The sequence below is a fragment of the Haemorhous mexicanus genome, chromosome 3, assembly GCF_027477595.1.
Source record: "Haemorhous mexicanus isolate bHaeMex1 chromosome 3, bHaeMex1.pri, whole genome shotgun sequence".
NCBI classification, from domain to species: Eukaryota; Metazoa; Chordata; class Aves; order Passeriformes; family Fringillidae; genus Haemorhous; species Haemorhous mexicanus.
This window is the reverse complement of record NC_082343.1, coordinates 72,997,142-73,020,647: the sequence shown is the minus strand read 5'-3', so window position 1 is coordinate 73,020,647 and position 23,506 is coordinate 72,997,142. Positions and strand designations below refer to the sequence as shown.

At 41.6% G+C, this 23,506-nt stretch overlaps 1 protein-coding gene across 2 annotated transcripts; it reads right to left on the bottom strand.

Annotated features, from left to right (window-relative positions):
• Window positions 1–265: 265 nt before the first annotated feature.
• BEND3 (BEN domain containing 3) lies at window positions 266–20,394 on the bottom strand. 2 transcript variants are annotated; one of them, XM_059842342.1, is made up of 4 exons: window positions 20,239–20,394; window positions 10,698–10,742; window positions 10,042–10,262; window positions 266–5,128 (listed from the first exon to the last, which is right to left on the bottom strand). In XM_059842342.1, exons 2-4 carry the CDS (start codon window positions 10,729–10,731, stop codon window positions 2,861–2,863), a joined length of 2,523 nt encoding a protein of 840 aa, XP_059698325.1. In that variant the 5' UTR covers window positions 10,732–10,742; window positions 20,239–20,394; the 3' UTR covers window positions 266–2,860. The 2 variants fall into 2 exon arrangements, with proteins under 2 accessions (XP_059698325.1, XP_059698323.1); XM_059842340.1 differs by lacking the exon at window positions 20,239–20,394 and adding an exon at window positions 19,473–19,694.
• Between the last annotated feature and the right edge of the window lie 3,112 nt (window positions 20,395–23,506).

Sequence of the window (23,506 nt, the reverse complement as noted above, 5' to 3'; positions counted from 1 at the left end):
TAGAAATTCAGCGTGCATGGCTATGTACGCGCCCAATACTTCAATATCTAGCAACCCTCCTATCACAGTTTTACTTCCAAAATTTTAAGTTTATTCTTTTAAACAGAAGAAGTCTGAAAGACAGAAAAATCTTTTTAAATGGCTGCAGCAAACTGGGGTATTTTCCTTTATGTATTTGTCCTGCTACCTAAGGTTATCTCAGACGTTAGTAAGAGACTTTGTAGGAAAATAATCCTGCTTGTACCTGAACAATCACCAGACAACATTTCTCTTGTATGAAAATAATATACCTTTAATATATTTACAAGACTGACCAGCTGGATGAAGTGGCTGTACTTCAGAGGCACGGCAAGAGCTTGTGTTAGTGAACTAAGCCACTATTTATATGTTTGTATTTTCTTGATATCAGTTATAAATCATACAATCAAGCGAATCAGGAAAGGGTTGTGAAGACTTGGACAAAAGGAATGTACACAGCAATAGAAAGAGGAAAAAAAAACACAAAATATTTTTATACCCAGTTTCAAAAATTATCATTTTTATGATCAAACTTGTCAAATTGTTTTTTTCACTACTTTTTAGATAACATCAATTAACTGATTTTTTGACTTAATATCAACATCTACAGTAAAAGCCAGTATGTCTCCAACTTGCATGCTAGCTAGTAACATCTATCCCTTGTAAAAAAGTTCAATATATATTTAATTCTTCGGGGAGCTTTGACATCACTAAGTGGTGAAACATATGACATTAAGATAAGAAAATAAAATTGTATTTCTTACCTTTTGGCCAGCCATTTGGAACCACAAATTAAACAGCTGTTAAGATCTTCTGTTACTTTATATATCCTATAAAAGTGCATGTAAAAAAAATTTCACAGAGTTTCTAGGTAGCATACAATGACAAGAGAGTCTTGGTTTCTGATACATTCAATTTGACAAATTTATGCAATAAAATGAACAGATGCAGACATTGTGTTATCAGTTCTTGATCTTTGGTAAAATTATTTCAATTTATTATAGCCGTATTTGCTCTGATATCCATTTTGAGTATGGTCTGCTATTACGTAAACCAACAGGAAACATTTAAATGGATATAAACAGTATCAATGTGTTGTTTAGTACATTCATGACTTTTTTTCATACATTCTCTGAGAATGTTTCTAGCATATGGGCAAAATGAGCAAACGCTACTAACTATGATTTACTCCCAGTTTAACACAATACATTTACTAGTTCTTGCCATCAGGAAAAAACATTTTGTTTTCCTTTTAAAGGGATCAATATGAGTCTACGAACAATATATTCTAAAAATCTGAAGTAAAAATATCAAATATTTTGTACTTCCTTAAAAATGCTAAAATAGAAAATTACATTGGAACTGACTTAAAATTTGCTATGACCCATCTAAGTAAACAACAGAAAGGACCACAGAGAACATCAACAATTGCTCCAAGGTGTTCCAGTGATGCTCTGTAGGCAACCACTGTCTTTACTGTATTAAGAATCCATAATTGACTCTCTCTCACCATTTCTATCAGTATTATTATTTTTTTTTAAAGAAAGAGAAAACTAGTTTTAAAGCAGCACTCTCCAGTGACAAGTCATACAGCAAATTCATGTTGGGTTCTGGATGGTCTTTGTTACATTTGAAGATATTAATGATGCAAACTTGACCATATGAACCTAAGTTAAACATACACAGTTATGTCTCCAAAGAGCTACTAATTACAATAAAACAATTTGGCAAAGTGAGGGAGCTCCATATCCCTACACCCAGATATCCAGATGCTGCTGCATTCATGGAAAGACTAAGTTACATTACCACAGCTCATATGCTGGGACCCTGAAACACTGGATTTCACCACAAAACCAATCTTTGCACATACTTTTTATATATGAAATTCAATATCAACACTGGAAATCATTGGAATCATGATTTTGATAGAAAGTAAGGTCTAAATTTTTTTAAAGTTCTTGTTTCAGGTCTTTTTGATGTTGCTGTTGCTTCTGCTATTTTACAAACAGGGTGGCAAGCAGATGATGGGAAGAGATTCCATGGGTACAGGCTTGGGTCTGTTTTGCTGGCTTTACCCAAGACAAGCAACCCTCAGTTACTCCAGCAGTTACACTGGACAAAACAATAACAGAACTCAGGGGGGCAGGATCAAGCTTGTGGTGTCAATGCAAAAGAAAAAAAACAAACCCATTCCCATGGTTTCTATGCTCATGTCTCAATTCTTCAACAGAAGTTCTTGATTTTAGAAATAAAACCAATGTAACAGTCAAAAATGCAAATGACACCATTCTGACCCACTCTTTGACACAGTATTATAACTTCCAGTACCTCAATATCATGAAGAACAAAACAAGTGCGAAGCTGAAGTTACTGTAAAAGCAAAGTCTAATATTCCAATGATTTCCAATGAAAATGGCACATTCAAATTTAAATTAAACTCAGTAAAAAATCTGAATTAATTAAAAATACTGTTTATAATGGTATAATGAACAACTGCTCTTGAAGAGCACAACCATAAAAAAAAATTCTTTATTATTAGAAAGTGATAGAAAAGGAAGATGCAGAAATGGGGAGTTGAGCAATAGTTTCAATACATGTATTTGCACCAGTGAATATCATGCTCTTAGCGAGTCATTGATAGCTATCACTGATGGTCTTTACCCATGTACAAATGTAGTCAGCCACTTCCCACTGCTGCGGTGCCAACAGAAATGCAACACTCACAATGAAACGCAACAAATTTAGTGCCTGACTGTCCCAGGTGCTGAGAACCTTCAGCTCCCGACAGGCCCTTCAGTCTAAACCAAAGCATACTCTTGACAATAATTTAGTGGTCAAAGTCTTAGCAGTTTAAAGAGCCTGTCACTTTTTTTGCTTTCTTAGCTTTTTTCAGTATATCACACTTTTTTCTGTTAGGACGCCGGCACCTTTCATCGATGCTCGGTATACATTCATAATGCCACACTTCTTCCATTTTCTCCACAGGATAAACTGCCTCCACATAATGACGGATCAGTCTCAGTCTGATGGGATCAAGCTGTTTTTTATTACAAGCACCTGAATGGTTGTACTGCAGTCTCAGATTCTCCGGAGTAAAGAGTTCAGGAAAGAGTCTTACAAGAAGCCTGGCAGCAAAGTTGCCGACCGACAGGCTCTGCTGCACAATCTCTCTTATCTCCTTGTCAGACAGCAAATACAGAGAAGGCACAGGGAAGTCTGGATTAGGAACAACAAGTTCATCGAGTGGTATCTTGCAAAAATCCTTACTGCTTCTTTCCGGTGGCAGTGGCGGCCCTTCAAATTCTTCCCGAAATCTCTCAGGGTTTATTGCATAGGTGAGAAATTCCCTCCTGTCAGGCCCTGGCACGTGGATTTTCCGTTGCTGTTGGTATGAGCGCCTTTGCTCCGTGTCTCTTCGTCGACACCTCTCATCAAGCTTCCCAACAAACTCCAATGTCCACACTCTGTCATTCTTTGCTCTGGGGTACAGTATCTGCACATAATGTCGAATTAATTTAATTCTAGTGGGGTCAAGCTGTTTCTTGCCCAAAGATCCGCTACAGTTGTATTGCTTCCGTAAGTTTTCATGAGTAAATAGTTCAGGAAATAGGAGAACAAGTAATCGGGAAGCAAAGTTGCCTATGGAAAGACTGCTTTCATATATGCTTTTAATCTGTTCTTTGTTCAACAGGTAATCCGGGACAGGGACATCAAAATCAGGAGGGGGAAAGTCAAGTTTGTCAAAATCTATGGGTACAAGCCAAATTTTTTTGGACCGTCTGCCAGGCTTTTCATATTCAAAACTGTCTTCCACTTTTATGATTGATACATCATCTGGTAAACTAGAAGAATCGTAACAGTCATCTCTCATCTGGTCACATTCACTTCCATCCATATACGTACTTTCAAGCTCATCATTTATTCGCTGAACACACTGCTGCAACCAGGCTTCTTCTTCTTGCACGTCTGGAAAGTAAATTTCAGTGTACCTACGGATTATTTGAAGCCGATGAGGATCCAGCAGTTGTTTTCCAGAGTCTCCAAAGCAGCTGTACCTTTCAGCTAATTTTCTGTGGTCAAAGAGTTCTGGAAACAGTCTGTGTAACAAAAAAACAGAAAACTCTCCTGGTGAAGAAGCTTCATCTAAAAATTCATTGAGATCCTGAGCATCCAGCATGTAATCTGAGGCAATGACATTACTCCTGTCCAAGGACAAAGCTTCTTCCTGCTCTTTATCCTCCATAAAATGAGAGGATTCGACCTGCTCAGTCTCATAAAAACTGGATGATTGCACATTCTGCTGACTGTTTTCCATTTCCCTTTGAGCCCAAAATCTATTGAAAAAATCATTGACTTGAGGCAAACACTCCAACTGCCACACAGCTGTATTCTTCACAGAAGGATAACAAACTTCCACATAGTTACGAATAAGCTGCAGATGAAGAGATTCAAGTTTCCTTTTGTTGAGAAAGCCACATGCACTGCAGCTCCTGCCGAACTCATCGTCACTGAAGAGCTCTGGGAAGAGCTGCACGAGCAACCGGCAAGCCAGGTCTCCGCCTGATGTGCTTTGATCCATGATTTGTTTGAGTTCTGTAGAAGTCAGCTGGTACTCCGGGGGAGGCTTGAAGTCAGCAACAGACTCTGCTGGACTGACTTGCTTTTTAATTCTGCTAACCTCCAGAGACAACAGGTCAACTTTACTGTGAAGCTGCGTCATATTGGTGTTGAGCGTGTTGAGCGTGTAAAACATTTTCTGTATCAAAGAGTATATATTTGATTCTGAATCTGCTGTGGCTGCTGCTACTGCAATGGCAGAGTCTCTTTTGCGTTGATCGTTCAAAGTCCGAATTTGTGAGGGACTGCTGGGGTTGATTTTTTCAAACAAGTCGTAAGAAGCAAACTGCTCTGCTCCTGGTGGGTTCTTCTTCTCTGTGATTTTGTGTGAGATGCCATAGAGAGGTTTTTTATAAGATGGAGTGATTATGTCACTGAAGGATTCTTCTTCACAGAGCCATGTTACATTAGAATTCTTGTTCTTGCTTGGCTGCTCTGCATTTACCTGAGTGGGTGAGCCAGCATCTCTGTTCCTCATGTTTGAAAGGGAGCCCTTCAAATGAACAAATATTGTATTAGTAAGACTCCCTTAAAAATATTAGCTATAAATATATGCTCCTTAAGCAGGCATTGTTACATAAATATGCAAAGTCAAATTCTCTCCAGGGGACTTGTGTTAAACAATAAAAATTAATAAGTTCACTAGGGAAAATAAAAACACAGTAAAGAATTATTTAGGTTTCCTTTTTTCCCCCCTTTTTTTGGCTTATAGCTTTCTCCGTGGAATAGAAATGCAATAATAATTCTTAGTACTCTCTACGCACAGAGCTCTAATTACTCCCCCAAATTAAGTATCATTAGGCTTCACCTTGCATACGAGGATCTTGGGCTGTCAAGAATTTGGGTGGCAACAAGTCAGCAACAGAGCCAAGAATAGCATCTAGATTTTCTGACTCCTAGTCCTGTGACCTTGCCATTGCCTCCAACAACTGCATTTAACATTCCAGCACTCTCTTCAGGTTAGCTTTTGAAAATGTCACAAAGGCTATAAACCACAAAAAATATGCTTATTCTCTTTTTTTCTGATGTGAAAGTTTATATACAGGTTTTAAAAAATTTCTTTATAATGGTGCAGAAGTAACAAACAAATCCTAGAAATTAATTAATTTTTAAAAGGCATTCTATTCTATAAAAGTGGAAAGTACCTTGGTACAGTATCTTTTTTTAAAGGAAGCCTAACAGAAGATTTATTTATTTTTGAAAAACAAGGAAGTTTAGACTCATGGATTTCTAACTTTCTAAATTATTTAAACTATAGAAATTTATATAAATTATATTAAACTAGTAATGAATTCTTGAGGACTTGATGTTCTCAATTATTTGTAATTATTCCTCATTGCTTGAAATTGGAACCAAGCATTTTCATCATCGCACAGTAGATATGCAGGGCTTGAGTGATTTGGGGTTTTTTTGCAAACACATGGATATTGCAAATAATTCTTAAAAATTAAGCAGATACAACAGAATCAAAGTCCAACATAAAGAATTCAAACATGAGAAAACACTCCCAGATTTGTAGATGCTTCTATACAGAAACAATTTTCTTGTCTTGTTCTATAGAACATGAATTAGATAAAACACTACAGAATTTGCATTCAAGTATTAAAACAAATGAAACACAGACTTCAGGTCGGAGCTGAGAGCCACAAGAAATTTGAAATTCTAGTGAAGGCCCCATTATGTCCTACAGTGAGGAATTTGAATTAAGGTTTCTTTCTTAAGAAACAGAACTGTAACTCATGAAATCAATGTGGTCCCTATGTGTACTCATACTTGGCAACTGCTTACTGCAGTGACAAATTGAATCTAATTATTTTTTAATTTCTAATGCAATGTATACTCAAAGGAGACTCAGAAAGAATACACTGGTTTCCACTCCAAGTTTAGAAACCAGCATTCAATTAAACTGAAGCTGTTTCCAAGTTCTGCTCTCACTCACACCGCATTACCCTACATACAAAACCTTGTGTTTGCACATCCAAAACTGTGTGAAGAGATGATCAAACAAAAATGTAATGCCAAGGAGATGCATTTCAGTGTGCAGAATCCCTGGCTGTCATGGTGCCTAGGACACCTGGTTTCCAGGTCCCAGTTAGAAGACTGTCCCACTCCAGTCCCACTCATAATAAAGCCAGAACAGCGACTGAACTGCGAGCAAACTGAAATCCACATTGCCCCCACCAAACTGCAGGCTCCTAAGCTGGGACTGAAGTTGTCAAACACTACCTGTACTTGACAGTGAAGAAACAGAGGAAGTTCCAGGTGGTAACAACAGAGCTCTGCATAGACATCACCTAAAAGCAGGCCATGAAAATCTCCACTGACAATGTGCACAATACTGATCCCCAGTCAGGCACACAAACTGAATTACAAAGCTTTTTACTATTTTACATCTAAAGAACAAAACAAAACTTTTCTTATACAACTAGTAAGACCTACCACCTAAGCTGCTCTTTCATTAACACTCCTATTAACTGAAAATATACCAAATATTCCTTCAGAAACAGCGTATGCCTCTTTCAATTCCTGCTCTACTACTAAAATACCTTGCTGCTAAATAGCTTCCCACGGGCCACCAGGTATCTGTCAGTTCTCATTTGACCTCTTGCTGTTTATTTTCCCTAATTAATTAATAATAAAACTTGGCAATATGAGGGTAACTTCTATTGATGTGCACCGCACACACAAAGTCAGGCCAAATCAATATTAGAATGTATATTAAAGAACATTAATTCATTACTTTGACAGTAAGATCATTAAAGATTGCAGTCTCAGTTTAGGACATGGTGCTCTGGAGCTCATGCTAAGAACTACAGAAGATCTTTACTACAAGAGCAACTGAACCTCTTCCTTCACTAATGCAGCTCCCAGTGGCCGGATCTGGCTGTGGGATGGATTTGCATTTCAGAATATTTGCATTTCAAAAACATATAGCTAGTGTTCTCCTAGCAGATGACAAAACATTTGGGCCTTAAAAATATTTAAGGATATTTTAGTTCAGATGCATTCTCATTTTCTTTTCTTTTGCTTTTAATTATCTTGTCTATGGTTTCCATCTGGGAACAGCACTATCGACACCATAAATACAAGGCTTTTGTAAATTGTCCAATTTAACTAATTAGTTTTCTGTAACACTGATCTTTAAACATTCATGAATTTCAGATAATACTGCACCCATTTAAGATTATCAGTTCTAAAGTACTATCAAAAAAGAAGCAAAGATATTGTTCTATGAGACTCAATGTATGTAAGACAGTACTGCTTTTTATGCTACAGTTGCATACCAAGTTTTTATGTTCTAAACATTTTATGAACATTTGGAAAGTGCAGTATTTTGCAAAACATCGACCAATACAAGAAATTGTGAAATACTCTCTCACATATTCTCTCGGAATCCTAAGCCAAGTTTTAAAAGTTGCTTAGTTATTGTTCTGCTCAATGCTCAAGTCCATTTATGACCTTTGTTATGCTTAATAAACAAAGTCTAAATATCTGTAAGAATACAGTGCATAATATTCAAGCACAGGAGTAAAGAATAAATAGATACATAAGCAAGAAACATAGACTCTTTCAGGCACATAACAATATGGAAAAGTCCTGCACATAACTTTTTTAAACTTACAATTTTTACACATTGTTTTTTTAAAGATAATCAGGGAAAATTAATTCCTGATGATGAAGTGGCATTCAAAATTTAAAAAAAAAAAAAAAAGCGAAGTCTTCAGATAAAAAGTAATTTAGTAATATAATTACCAGCCCAAAAGAAGTGCAGCTCTGTTTATATCATAGATAGATGCCTATATGACATGCAGTAAAAATATACAAGCAGAACATTCTTTAGAATAATTAAGATTTTTCCACTGTTTAAATAGAAATAGTTAATAAAGTCATCAATTAAAACAAAATATTGGTACTAGAGAAGTAATTGACTTAAAAAATCCTATTAAGATCAGGGACTATTTCTGGTTGGTTATTTAACTAAACATGCTGATTCATTGGGGTCAGCCAAGAATGAATTTTCATCGTTATTACTGGGTAAACTTCTGATATTATAAATCCAAAGTTTTAATAAATTTCAAATTAAACTTTAAAATTTATTATTGGCAAACAGGAAAATGCAAAGCAAGCACAGTTCAGAGACCATTATAAAGCTCTTTTAAGAATCTGAATGTAAGGAAAACAATTGTAAAAAGAAAAAGAGAAAGGAAAAGAAAGAAACCATGTAATAAGATTAAAACCTACCTACCACAGGCATTCAGGGGAAAAAAACAGCCGTAAGAAGTCAGAGAGATGATAGTCAAGAAAAAGAATCACAGAGAACTATGGCTATAAAGAAGACATGAAATGTGCAAATACAACACGGAATAACTGGCTAGGTAGCAGAAGAGCAGAAAAGGATACGTGCATTAGGATAGGTCACAAACTAAATATAACCCAGGGCCTGAAGTTATTCAAAAGAGGATGAATTTGAATCTAGGTTATTTTAATAAAGTGCTGAGTGTGAAAAACAGGAGGTCATTATACTGCTCTAGATGGTGGCAGGAGAGATGTGACTATCCAATACCGGACACTAGTCTTTCTGGACTCTCAAACGGAACAACAAAAATATAAGATGACTCCTGAAGAAGAGCTGAAAAAAAGAGAATTTTAATCTTGCATAGGAAGGATGAGAGTGGACAACATCACATGAATTTTCCCACAGGCAGGAGATTTTTCTAGGAACAGATGATTATTGCTCTCCCTACTGAAAAGAACAAGGGCAAAAAGAAACTAGCTCAATTTCAGCAGAGATTAATTAAAATCCATCATTGCTAGAGAGGTGAAACACAAGGTCAGGATAATGGAAAAGACTGGGCATCTCCTTCACTGGCTAGAGAAACATCTGGATTGTCCCAAGCTTGGATGCCACATCAGATACTGTAATACATTCCACTCTTGATATGACTGAAATCTTCTGCATCCCTGCATTTTTATCCTTCAAATAATACAGTAATTTATACTGGTCTTACTGACATTAAATCTTTGTCACAGAAGAAAGAATTACAGCCCTGATTCTACCACTCAGGATCAAGCTGAGGGACTGTGTGACAGGAGAGGGACTGTAATCAGTCATGCCCAGTTACTCCAAGTCACTGCCCCTTCCTAGTTATCTGCTGAACAACAAAAATATAATTCACACAAATGAATTAATCTATAACTATTAACTGTATTTCATAAATATGATCACTTCCATGTTATTTAGAGAATACCCAGCCATGTGCAAACGGGTTTAAGATTAGCCACATTTGCAACAAACTCATTACCAATGCAAATTTAGCTAAAAGACTTGCATTCTACTTATAGCAGCAGAGAATTTAGCCTAGGAAATATGAACCAAAAAATCACAGTCATGTGTAGAGAAGTCACCTCTTGTGTAAAGCGTCTCTTCTTCACGCTGGGTAAGGCATCCTGCTGGCCTCCTGACCCATCACAGCCAATGGAGGTCTGTTTCCGTTTGCTGGAATCCTGTAGGCAAGTCACTGCACCATCCAGTGAGTGTTTCTCAGCAGATCTGGAAGTTACTGAGCAGTCTAGAGCTTCATCTTCATTTTCTGTTTCTACTTTCACATTTTTTTTAGGAATTTTTACTGAAAAAATAGAATGTTTAGAAAGATAAAGCACCCTCTCCAGAAAACCATGACATCCTTACTATAATATCCTGTGGTTTGTTTTATGAAAATATGTTTTGAAGAACCTAATTTATGACTTCTACGGTAATTGTACATTAGGGCCACATCAAACTCAAATCATTCCGTTTTCCAGTAAATGACAGTTTCTTCTACAAAGAAGAATCTAAAGTATAAACAAATAATGTTACAGGAGGAAGATTTTTTGAAGGGGAGGAAGGATGTAGAGCAGAAATAATAATGACTAACAAAGATAATGCCCTATTTTAGAAAACTTCTTAAAAAACATTAGTGTAATTTGCCTTGATCCAACTGCACTGTTTATTAGGTGACAAATGCTTTAAATCAACAAGTATTTTTGCCTGATCAAAAATTATACAAAGTATAATATTTTACCTTCATCATCATCAGTGATTTCAGCTGAATTCATCTTCTATCTCACTAAAGAATAAAACAAAAATACAGAAATAAATATCAGCATCTTCTGGAATCAGGGAATATCTACATTTCTATGTGCAATTACTTTTCATCTAGAAGTATTGAGTTAACAGCCCACAGATGACTCCCAGTCTTTCCAGTCTGTATGTTTGTAATAACTAGTTATTTTCTGTAACTTTCATGGCCATCTATAGACCCGTCAACAGGTAAACTATATTGTTGATAACACACATCAGGTAGGGCACTATTTAAAACTCTATGTCCTTTTCTGGTACAGAGAAACGTAAAAGTCATTCAAACCTTCTCTGTAGTGTCTTGGCAGTATATAAATGGAAGTTAATGGTATTGAAGTCTTCCCCCTGTACAAAACCACTATTATTACAGTCAAATGTTTTCATATTGTCCTTGTGGTTGACACAAAGTCATCACAGAAAGAAAACTCATCATTAATAGTAACATACATCCTGGAGCAAGTTTTTATTTGAAAACTTTTTATTTTAAAATCTTTGATCTTTTGGTATAAATTGCATCAATTCCAGCAGAATAATGCACACAGTCCTTTTTCTCTGTCAGCCTCTAAAAAATGTGGTTTTTGTAGGGAAAACCAAATATATGTATTATGCTAGCATGATTTTAGTGTTACTTCCCACGTGAAAAACTCATCTGTATTTCTGTTTACTTGACAACTAATTTTTCAAGTTACTTGGGGGCAAACATCAATCTCTGGACGTGTTCCTAAAAGATATTCTAAATCTTTGGAGATCTACAAAGCAAACAACTTAGTCAGATATCACTGACCCTTACAGGGCATGCAGCTGCAAACTGACACTCTCAACTGGTGAGCGGGTGACTGGCAAACTGTCACGCTCTGCTCATGCTCCTCTACACGCAGCATTATGCTTATCTGGCCCCAGAATATTATTGCTTTACAAGTGAAAGTCAATAAAACCAGTCAATCAAAAGTGTACACATAGTCCAGGAGTGGGAATTATAATGAAATTGATAAGAAAGATGGGGAGAGAAAGACAGAATCTGTTGTGGAGAGAAAAATAGTCCGTATCTCTCTCCTGAATAATTTTTTTTTTTTTTTACATCTCAAAATACTGTTAAAAAACTCTGTAAACACTAGAATGCTCTGTAGATATGAATTTCAATTTGTAGGCAATTTGATGGCTGTAATAGTAACTATGAAGTTCCATTCTGGATTAGATTTTGTACGATTTACAATGGGTGGCACCCAAACAAAAGATGCACAGATTTATAAAATCAGCTTATACTGGGCCACCCTTGAAGCCAAGATACTCTTTGATGTGCTGATCTTCCACATAGCTCCTACATACAGCCTTGTAAAGGGCATCCCCAAGGGGATAAAATGAGATTGTTTTCATCATCATGTATAAAAATAAGTCTCTCTCAGTTGGATGAAGAGCTACTACAAATCCCCCAGATACCTTATCCTTTTACCCACCATAATTCCCTATTTCAGGACTTGCATTTATGAATTGATCCATATATCAATTATGCCAGCTTAACAGTACCATAATCACATCACCTAAACTTCTGCAAACTCTCTAAACATAACAGCATGAAACTAAGTGGTCTGCACCAACTTCTAAACCACCTGATAAGCCCTGACACGGGTTAATACCCGGTCTTATTAATTCAACAGTATTTAGGGATTTAGACAAAGCAACTACAGCTCTTCATGAAAAATCCTACAGCAGTCTACTTCTCACAGCACCATCAAAAAGCTCTCCTGGACCTTAAGAAAATCCCACTGAACTAACAGTTCATATTTTGCCCTGATATCCCACATACATTGACAGCTACTGCCTGGATCTTCCTTGCACTTTTCCATGCTGCACTAGGCGTGGCTCTGAGGGCTGTGGTACAAGACCAACACATGTCAGTGCTCAGGGAGAGTGACACAATCTTTTTGTGAGGGCCTGAGGTGACAGTAAGCAAATCTATCAATACCACTACAGAATATTCTAAAATGGAGATCAAAATGATTTTTCATGTAATTCTAGACTACTTTATCAGAGCAAAACAGTAAAAAATGTTAACCACAAAGCCAGAAGAGAAGATTAAAAGGTGGCAGTGGATGAAACAACACAAAATATTTAGGTGGGAATATATGGAATTATATTGTCTTTCTAATTCCTGCTATTACTATTATTCAAATAGGAAGAATGCTTTAGAAGAATTCCTATCAGAGAAAAAAATCAAACTAAAAGGAGAAGAAAAATGAGTATCTGAAGAGCCACTCTTTAACACTGGAAAAAAGTGAAAATTAAAGCAGAGACAGTTAACTTTCTGAAGGAAACAGTATTAGGAAGGCCAAAGCTACCCTGAATTCAGGTCAAATAACAATGAGTTAAAACACTGTTTCACAAATTTGAAATACAGTGTTAACTTCTGAGGTTTTTTAATCCGAAAACTGGCAGAATACAATTAAAAGTGAATAGTGAAAATCAGTGTCAGAACCAATGAAGCCTAGGAAGACTGCGTTCCATACTTGAGGTCTTTGGTGTCAAAAAAAGCACAAACTCCAACTTTTTTTCATTTTTGGGAGCCCTAGTAATAAACTCTTTCCTTATCTAGTTTCCTGTCTTCTTTGTGAGAACTCTGATATTGAGAAAATGAAGCACATCAAACATATAACAGCTTTTGTTAAGAGACAGGATTCAATTGTCCCTCTGATTTCCTGCCTTGCAGCCCCACCTGCTCCCTTGGTCAAGCATGGGTGCCCACCTTAACCTTCCATCTTGATAAACTGTCAGATACCAACCCGCTTCTTTTTTTCCTGGGTCACTTTCCTGGTAATTCAGAGGTAAAGGGCTCAGCTCAGGAGTATGCACAAGGTTTGGGCTGGAAAGGAGGAATTGAAATCTCTCCTCATACCAGCAAGCCACTGGCTTGGTTCAACTATTTAATGATACCTTATTTATTCCACTATCTCACTTCAAATTTGGGTCACAGTGGACCTATGAGTGACTAGCGAGCCAACAAAGAGGCACCAACAGAGCAACGGCATCATCACTTCCACAGGAAATTAGGATTTATGGAAAGGGGGAAAGGCGGTATCTGTTTCTGAGTGTGTCTGTGCATGCATGCCTGTATATGTAAGATTAACAACAATTTTGTTGATTGTTTCCAGTCCACTAAAGATAAAACAATTCATATTTGCTAAAATATTGTTTGCTGTGCATCAGTACTTACGAATAATAATTACTTCCTCTTTAAAAGAGGTAGCAGCGTAAAAATGTCTAAGTCTGTTTTGAGGTAGCATTCTAGCCCAGACTGTGAGAATAAGCAAAACTGGATGGAGTAAAAAAAAAGTCTAAAAGATCTTGGGGCAAAATACTGAAAAAAGCAATGGAGTGAGAAATACATACAGTAAAGCAAACATCCAACAGTTGTTCCTAATCATGTTATGTATATAAAACATATTTCAATCTTACATGTATCTTTTTCAAAATGTAAGATAAATATACTTATCACCCTCAGCCTAATAATTACTCAATGCCATCTAGAGGACAGCTGTTAGCAAGTTCTAGGAAAGAGTGAACACTCTGTGCTGAAGCTGGGAGCCCATGCCTGCAACTGTGGCTGGCAGAGCAACCAGCCTTGGCAGCTTTATCTTGCTGGGATACAGACAGATGCTGCACTGCATCCTGTTTTCTGCTGAATCCTCTGGAAGAAAGATTCCAAAACAAACCAAACACCTACAGCTATGTCAACAGCCAGATCCAGGGGAGTAGGGAAAGAAGGGGAGTCCTGGAACACCTTGTCTGTCACTACTGGACAAATTTCCTTCCCACAGATCCTGCTCTCCCTTCTCATCAGACTAGGCAATGAACAAGACAGTTCAATGAAGGGACTTAACACTTCCTACTTCAATTACTCTTGCTTAGACATCTGCCTCTATTCCAAAAATGTACCAGGTCATAACACTTAACTGCACTGTTGTATCATTTTGGTAATGATATTCCACATTGAAATAGTATTACCCATGGTTAATAGAGAAGCTCAATGCATAGGGCAGTGCCGGGAGTTCCAAAGCATGGAAGAACACCTTAAAAACAAGGTTTTGGAATGTTTCTCTGTCCATTTAGTGTTAACGACCACCCTGATGCTGCTTTTGCATGTAAAACAGAAAATGTGAACCATCTACCAAAAATGTACCTACACAAAATATGCACTGAAGCCTTAAGGATTTAAAGTATTGGGGTACAACAGATTTTATGAGTAAGGGAAGAAATTGCTACTCATACTCGGAATGTATTTCAGTCTCATATAATCTAGTATAATGCATATTGCTCCTTAAAAGTAGCATAAGGTGTATCTAGTTATTGATACACAAAACAAAACTGAATCCTAACTGATTCATAAGTTAAATCCTCCATAATGTACATTCTCCTCCTCCTGTTTACCACCTAACAATTATTCATGTGTTTGCCCTGAAGGATGCTTTCCCAACCCCTCTTATGATTTTGACCATTATTAAAGCACAATATAGGGAGAAAAGATCCTGCTCATCATGTAAGATGAAGGTAGTTCTCTGCCTTTGTAATCATTCTTAAAGAAAGCCTGACTGATCATTTTCACATCCTGACTTAAAAATGGAACAAAACAAATTCCACCAGAAAAAAGTACTGCCGTCCTGATTTTGTAACTAAAGTAACTCTGTATTCTTTGAACTCCCATATCTAATGTACTAAGTTCTGACAAATGAAAAATAATAGTGTGAAAACCACACAGGAAACTATAAAACTGTACACATGCTGCATGTGGAAAGCAACTTGGATTTCATCACACTTGTTAATGCTGATCATAAATAAAAATTAATCATTACCTTAAACAAGATACTAAATAATAACAATAATGATCATCAGTTTTATAGAAGCTTGCTGTTTAGAATTTAACTCCTCGCATAACATTGTATTGTTCAATTCACTAATACATGGTAAAAACATAGAAGTTGCTTCTTGGATGCACATCATCCCACTAAGTATTTTAGTTTCTACATGTAGGTTGGCAGGAATGTCCCCAATTCTTCATTATTGGCTACAACAATGTTATTAAAAACACAGGGATTGAGACATTGTGTATTAAGTTTATTCCCTTTAAAGGCTCACGGTGGTACACTGCTTCATATACAAAACTCAGGTCATAATGAAAAGTGTTCTTGAGCGTTGTTTCTGAAGAGGTCAACTGTTCTTTTACATTTTGGGGAAATATTAAGACACAGATGTTTGCTTGTAGCATTAAATATGTGTTTGATAACATATACAGAATAAACTGCTCAGTTTCCTTAGCTTTCAGCATGCAGTGAAAGATACAACACCCCTCTTACAGCATAGGTATCCTAATAAAGTTAAATAAATGAGGAACATTAAAAAAAAGCTGATCTTTTAAGGAGATGACACTAGCTAAATTTTACAAGACGTGGACATTCAACCGCTGTTTAACAGCCAAAATTAGCACCTCCTCTTACACACACCATCCTGTAACAGGACTTTATCACAAAATTGCAATGGTATTACACTAGGTAACTAGAGTATGATTTACCCAAAGCAATCAAAAGCACTATACATATATTCATACTCAGCAATTGACAATGATTAATCAATTAATCTGAGTGAACACTCAAGTGTCTGTCCTGCTCCCTGTCTCAGACTCTCTGCCTATATTTCCTAACATGCACTGGGTGAACCACAGAAAGTAACCAAAGATTCCCATGGGAAGTCCAGAGCCTTGAAAGCTGGTGTGGGTAGGTGGAAGCAGTCCCCTTCCACACAGCAGGTGAGCAGAGGGCTGCTCCAAGTGCCTGGCAATGGTGTGTCCCTCACGATGTTTTAGAAGACTGATTCCTATAGAACAGCTGGAAATAATGAGAGGAAATAACAATTGTCAATGCCCAGCCCTACAGTCCCAGAGTCAAAAAGGACTGGAGGTGTGTGCCCTCTGCTCAGGCTGCCCAGGAGCTGCCTCCTGTTCAGGGTGCATGCTGCTCTCTAGGCTCTCTTGGAAAGCTCCCCTGCTGAGCTGAGAAGCAAACCTAGAGAACTGCGAGTTCTGTGTTCTGCTTTGGGTGCCAAGTAATCTGCATCTTTTATTTCCTAGCTGTAGCACTGGGTTCAATAATTTCAATATTGCAATTCTCCTCAGGGTAGATTTTATTCCTCTGATTTGTAAAAAACAATGCAACTCAAATTCAATTCAACTAAATTAGACATAAATACCACTCCAAGACAGAGCTGGAAAATGTATTTCTTAAAGGCAATGTTTGCCTTTTGTTCAGGTCTATGGGCCAGTGATTTGATAACAAATTTTACAGAATTTGGACAAGGCCTTATAAATTTTGAAGAAGCAGAGGGTCAAAGAAGTCCAATACCTGAAATCACCTTAACAAAAAACCACTACCAAACAAAAGCCAGGTAAGCTATTTGAAACTGACCACCCATCTTACAGAAACTGACATCTGAATGTTACCTCATTTAACTGAGCAAAGAGAGAAATGCAAGTAGACAGCATATGAAATACTAAAAGCAAACACTTTCTATTCTCTTCATTTTGAGGTAACAGGGTGCTGCAGCATTGTTTCTCAATAAATTGTTCTTGACATCCAGTACTGACACTTGTAATATTAAGTACTGTAGAAAACAGTATTCCAACATTACAAGCATTTTGACTACAAATACATGAGTAGTAAGTTCTAAAACTACAAAGAAAAAGATTGTAAGGAACCAGCTGATGTTGTTGGAAGCACTACTCTTATGGACAATAAAAATCCCTATACTTTCATATTTTGAAAACCTCCTTTGCTGCCCTGTGGAGCAGGACATGAAGCCTCAAATCTCCACTGAAGCCAGCCTGCAACAAGGGTGTTTTTCCAGTAGGACTAAGAGGGCATGTTCTTAATTTGGGTCCTTCATATTTCATTTTAATTAAGTTAAATATGCAAATTAAAAAATAAAAAACAAAAACCCTAACCAACCAAAAAACAACAACAACAACAACAAAAAAAACAACCCAACAAACCAAAATCACTCTTCTCAGTTTTCAGTTTTCTCACAATTTGCCTAAAACTGCAGTTTTCTCAATCTGTCCTCTGTACTTTTACCAAACAGCAATTTAATCTTGCAGAGGTCAGCAAAGCACTAATCTGGTTTATTTCCAGCAGTAATGCATGAATTTGTCTTTTCTTCAACCACGTGTTTTCCACTAGTCTATTAAAAACATTTTGCTTTCCTCTTTCCCCTCTCACTCTGCTTTTATTTTAAAATACTGTTCCATCTGAACTTTGTGCAGTTTAAGTTCTCCTCCAAACTTCATTCACCTTCCGTTTATTTTTATCCACTGAACTTACCTAACCTATGCAAATACTTAGCAAATATAAAAACTCAGTTGGTCCAATACTGAGTTTGATTTAGCAGGAGATAAGAAGAACATGTATGAGCATAGATGGGTAACTGTTTTATGAGATGTAAACCGTTAAAGCTGGAAAAGGGGAAAAGGTTTTTCTTTCCCTGCTTAGACGTCTCTGCCCCATGGTCAGGCATACACTGTGTTTATAGGTGGCAGCGACAAACCCTACTCACACTTCAACCCAAAAAAACTCTGGGACTGCGTCAACGCTATGTGGGAGCCGTCACATGGCTGTTGGCCTGCGGCCGGCTCGCATTCTGCTGGTTCAGAGTTTGTTCCCTTCTATTTACAAAGGGCTGTGTGGACACACCGCAGGGAAAAGTAGGGTAGAGGCAGCGGGCGACCAGGGCAGGGGAAGCGAGCGGTGATCGGGGCAGGGGCAGTGAGCGTGATCCGGGCGGAAGGCAGCGGGTGACCAGGGCAGGGGAAGCCGCGGGTGATCCGGCGGGAGACGGTCGGGCCAGGGGCGACCTGTTCCCCCGCAGTGCCCTTCACCGGGCCCCTCAGAGCGCGACCTAGCAAGAACCGACACGAATTCCAGCGCAACCACCCGCCCGCTGCTCCTCCTGCCGTGTATGATAGGACAGGCGAGACCCTGACCCCGGCCCTGGCTCCCGGAGCACGCGTGGCCCCGCAAAGCCCCGGGGCGGTGCCCGGGCGGGCCCGCGGCGGGGACGGGCGCGGCCGGGGCTCCCCCCGCGCCTACCGAGGGGCGGCGGAGCGGCCGCCACGTGGGAGCGGCGCGCGCGGCGGCGGCGGCGCGAGGCCCCGCCCTGGGGCGGGCGCTGTGGCGGGGGACGCCCCGCGCGCCCCGCACGCGGCGCGGCCGCGGCCGCTTCCGCGGTCAGACCCACGAGCCCGAGGCGGAGGCGGCGGTTGGTGCTTCCGGTCCGAACCCTGCCCGGGCGGATCTATGTGGCCGGCGCGTGGGGGAGGAGGGGGAAGGGGTTAAGGTGAGGCTGGAGGTGACGGCGGCGTGAGCGTTCTACTGCCCCCTCCGCCCCGGCTCCCCGCTGTCCCCCTCCCCCAGCCCCGCGGATGGAGGCACCCGGGCCGGGCGCGCGCGACCCGCGCCGCCGCAGCGCCGTTCGGAGCGGCGAACAAAGAGACCCCCGCCCGCGCGGCCCCGGCAGCGCGGCCCCGGCCCGCGGGCGGCCGGGGGAGGGGCCGGTCCCGCGCCTCCCCCGCTCGGCCCCCCCCCCCCCCGTTCTTCCCCCACCCGCCGGGGCGGCGCTCCCCGCTCGCCGTGGGGTGCGTGGAACGGCGCCCGTCCCCAGCAGCGGCGGCCGCGAGACTTACCTCTGCTCCGCGCGGGGCCACGGGAGCCCCGGGGCGGCGGGGGCGGCTGGAGCGGCCGCCGCTGTAGCCCGCGCTTCCCCCCCGCTCTTTGTGTGCGAGGGTCCGCGCGCTGCGCTCTCGCGTGACGTGACGGGACCGTGTGTCATTTCCGCACAAGGACACCGAGCCCCGACCCGCCGCGGCCAGCGCCACCCGCCGCCCCGGGGCAGGGGCAGGGGAGGGAGGGAGCGGGGGTGGGGGGGAGAGCCGCCCGCTCCTCCCCCGTCCCCTGGCTCCCCACCCCCCGCCCTCCCCGGCGCTGCCACTGGGAACGCGCGCGGTTCCCACTGGAGACCCCGCGCGCCCCCGCGCCGCGCGCGCCCCGCCGCCCACTCGGTGCCGCGCGGGCAGAGGCCCCGCCGCCCGGGGTGCCACGCGCCCGCCCCGCGACACGCCCTGCCAGGGACCCCGCGCCCGCACGTGGGGCCGCCGCCGCTCAGGGACACGGCCCCGCGTGACGGGGCCGGGACCGGCGGGGACGGGGCGCGCTCGCTGCCGGCGGCCACAGCCGCACGGAAAACGCGCTCCCCGCGCCGTCCTCCCCGGCCTTTGGGCGACCGGGCCGCTCCGCGCGGTCTCGCGTGGAGAGTCAGGCGGCGGGCCGCGCACGTGCGCGCGCGGGGGAGGCGGCGGGGGGGGGCGCGTGCCCACGGCAGGTGGCGGTGAGCACGTGGCCGCGCGCGGGCACACGGTCCCGCATCCCCTCGCACGCCTTCCCAACACCCACCCGCCACTCGCGTCCCGCCACCGCCAGGCTGCGACAAAACCGGGGGATCCGGGTCATCCCCAGGGAGAGCCGGGCTCCGGCCGGGCCGGCGGAGAGATCGCCCGGCAGGTCCCAAGAACCTGGACGCAGCCGCACCGACCCCGTAAATCCGTCCCCACGCCGGCGTGCCCGCGGGTCAGCCCGGGGCAGCCCTGCGGGCGGAGCCGGGGACGCGCCGAGTGCTCCTCGCACACACGGGCTGTGACACCCGCACGCAGCCTCTGCCCGGCCCGGGAGGCTCCGGCCCTCGGCGCTGCCCGGAGCTGGCAGCGCCCGTGGGAGCGCTGCCCGCCCGCCTTTATGTGACCTTAACGCGGGTTTCTGTGCACAGCGCCAAGTAGGAAACGCCGGTGTTTGGTGCCGCGTTAGGCTTAAGCCTGTACTTTAAAAAAAAAGTTATTTCAGTAAGTTGGTTTAATTCAGATCCAGGCTTTTTCCCACGCTGGTTAAACACAAGACCGCTTCCATACTCCGCATTCGCGGGGCAGATGGCAGCAGTGATTTATAAAACAGACATCGCATTCTTTTTTAATTAAGTATCCTTGTAGATTTTATCTTCCCTGAAATTGACAGGAGCACATAAGACATTACATTAGTCTGCCAAATCATACATGCCTTTTCGACTAACAGCATGTAGTAAACCAAATCGTTTCCCAAAGATTAAAAAATAATTTTTAAAAAAAGTGGGAGAGCGAAGTCTGGTTTTGTAACCTATGGCCACTTCTAGCAGTTATGTTTTTTGGCTATATATAACACACCTTTGGAACTTGGCAGTTTTGCAAGAAATGTTTTACTTAAACGATGAACTCGGCCGGTGCTGCCATTCCTAATAGATTAATTTTGCTGTTAATAAAAGTACACAGGCAAGTGCCCTAATTATATTGTAGTTGCTTTACGTTTTATTTTCTTTTTTTCTCCAGAGTAAAAGAAGTTTAGTCTAAAGATGTTTATAAAAGGTGTTTATTATAAAATAAGTAGGTGAGGGCTGATGCTGCCTTGAAGCATGATGGATTCTGTGCAGCATGAAGGACGTATCTGATAGAAGTTAACAAGGCAAATACTCACCGTGCAAGCGGCAAGTAAATGTGAAGGTAGAACTCGTGAGCTCTGAGCAGTGCTGTGAATGTAACTGATAAACAAACCTTTCGTTTGTGTTTTCAAACTTTTTTTTTTTTATTCAAAAGCAATAGAAAGACATGTAAGTCAACTGAGAAATAACTGGACAAAAATCTCAGATGAATCTGCCCCATAAATAGTTCAGCACTTTCCTAGTCACATGCTGTTTCCTCTGAACTGAACAATACAAAGAGTGCGTCTTAAAATAAAAATCCTCACCATTTCAGGTTTTTGGCGCTTTCTTTAGATGCAGTTCTCTAAAATTTTGTTCTTCCACTTATGTCGCTCTTCTAAATTTAGCATTTGGGACTTTTGGTATGTTTACAGTGTCATATCCATGAATAATCCTAACAGATAATAGTTTGTTGATTTTAACTTTGACTGCTCTTTTTATTATTGCTGTTGATAGACAGCTGTTAAAAGGAGCCCTTAAAAGCGGGAACTACCAGCATTGTAACTCCTGCGATGAATCACTCCAGCGAAGGATACGTTTATTAGCAAGACAAGTGTTCTGCAGTTAGTGCATCATTCTCTCTTTGGAGATAAAGAGCAATTCCCGCGAACTTTTCTGAGCCTGTTAGCGCTATGAACACCGACGTTTACGGTGTGGTTTGCCCCTCCTTTATTGTAAGGATAACTGAGGCTTTTCTTAAAAGGTACCGAGTTTTAACACCCGGCCCAGCTGCTAAGTAGTGCTAGATCTCAGTTGGATTTCACTTGAATGCTTTACTTAGTGGGGCTAAGGAAAGGCAACCATAAGGCAAGAGCAAGCCAGTGGAATCCCAAACTCAATTTCAGAGCCCTTGAGAAAATACCTTGCCAGTTTGAACTCCACCTCATTTCTGCTCTATAGTGCTGGCCTGAGGCATTGTAGCTACTAGGGACTCAAGCCCAGGAGGAGACCTGAAGGGCCTCAGCTAAGCATAAAGTAGCACGAGCATATTGTTGCAATAACAGTATTCAATGGAAAGGGAGCGAGCCAAGTTGTCTCCAGGCAATGCAGGTAGCAAGCTTAGATTGGCTTCCCAGCCAGACAAGTCCCATTTCTTTTCACCATTTGAACTTGTGCTCTACATGTCATTTATTCAAATGTTCATCTTCCCCCCACTTTGTGCCTTTGGCTCAAAAGCCACTCTGTGACACTGCGGCAATCTGTGAAAAATTCCAGGTCACCGGGGAGGGGAGTAGTGGTGCTCTAGCGAGAGAACTCTACAGTAAAAAAATCACCACTGGTCTCGAATACAATGAGCCATTACTGACTTGAGCAAACTGCAGGAGATTTCAGTCATGCCACCAGCACCGATGTGCTCAGAACCCCAGGGAAGCTGAAAGCACAGTTTGCACTTGTATGGAGTTCTCTAAGGGTGGGCTATGGCAGATCCCTAGACCTTTACTTTTAGAAACTCTTAAGGTGCCAGCCCTCCCCGGAGAATGCCTTCTCTGAGTTAGTTCAAAGGATCCAGTCGGCCAGAGATTCCCCTGGGCAGGGGTGAGGAACCACGGTGGCTGGCAGGGAGGTGGCAGAGCTGGCACTGCTTGTCCCTGAGCTGGGACTCAGAAGAGCTCAGTGTGCTGGTGCTTGGTATGACAACAAGGAGCAGAAGAATGAACCTCAATTTAGAAGCCTTTTTGCTTCCTGTGCTGCAAACATTTGGGATAAGCAAGAATCCAACTCGAAACCTTCAGCAAGGCTTCTTTCTTGTAGATCTTTGCAAGAGCCTACAGCACTCAGTAGGCAGAGATGTGGCATGAGATGTCTAAAGCACTTTCAAGCAGGAACTAATTTTGGCAGTTTCATTCTGTAAAAAGTATTGCTATGGTACTAGTACATCGTCTATCACTTCACCACATCTTGAAACTAGGCCACTGTGCAGCCAGACACAAGAGTTATGGAGCCCGGAAGGAAAGGAGATGAGAAACAGCGGGGTGTGGAGCCAACTCCTTGAAACTTACATACATTTTGAGACTCTAATCAGCAAACAAGCCCCTTGTGCAAAAAGACAAGCCCACACTGGTACCCGGACTCCTTTCTGCTGCTCTTGGGCTGGCTTTCAGTGATTCCTGTGTTGCTGGCCACACTGTGTGTGCAGCAGGCAGGGGAGGTGCCCGCTCC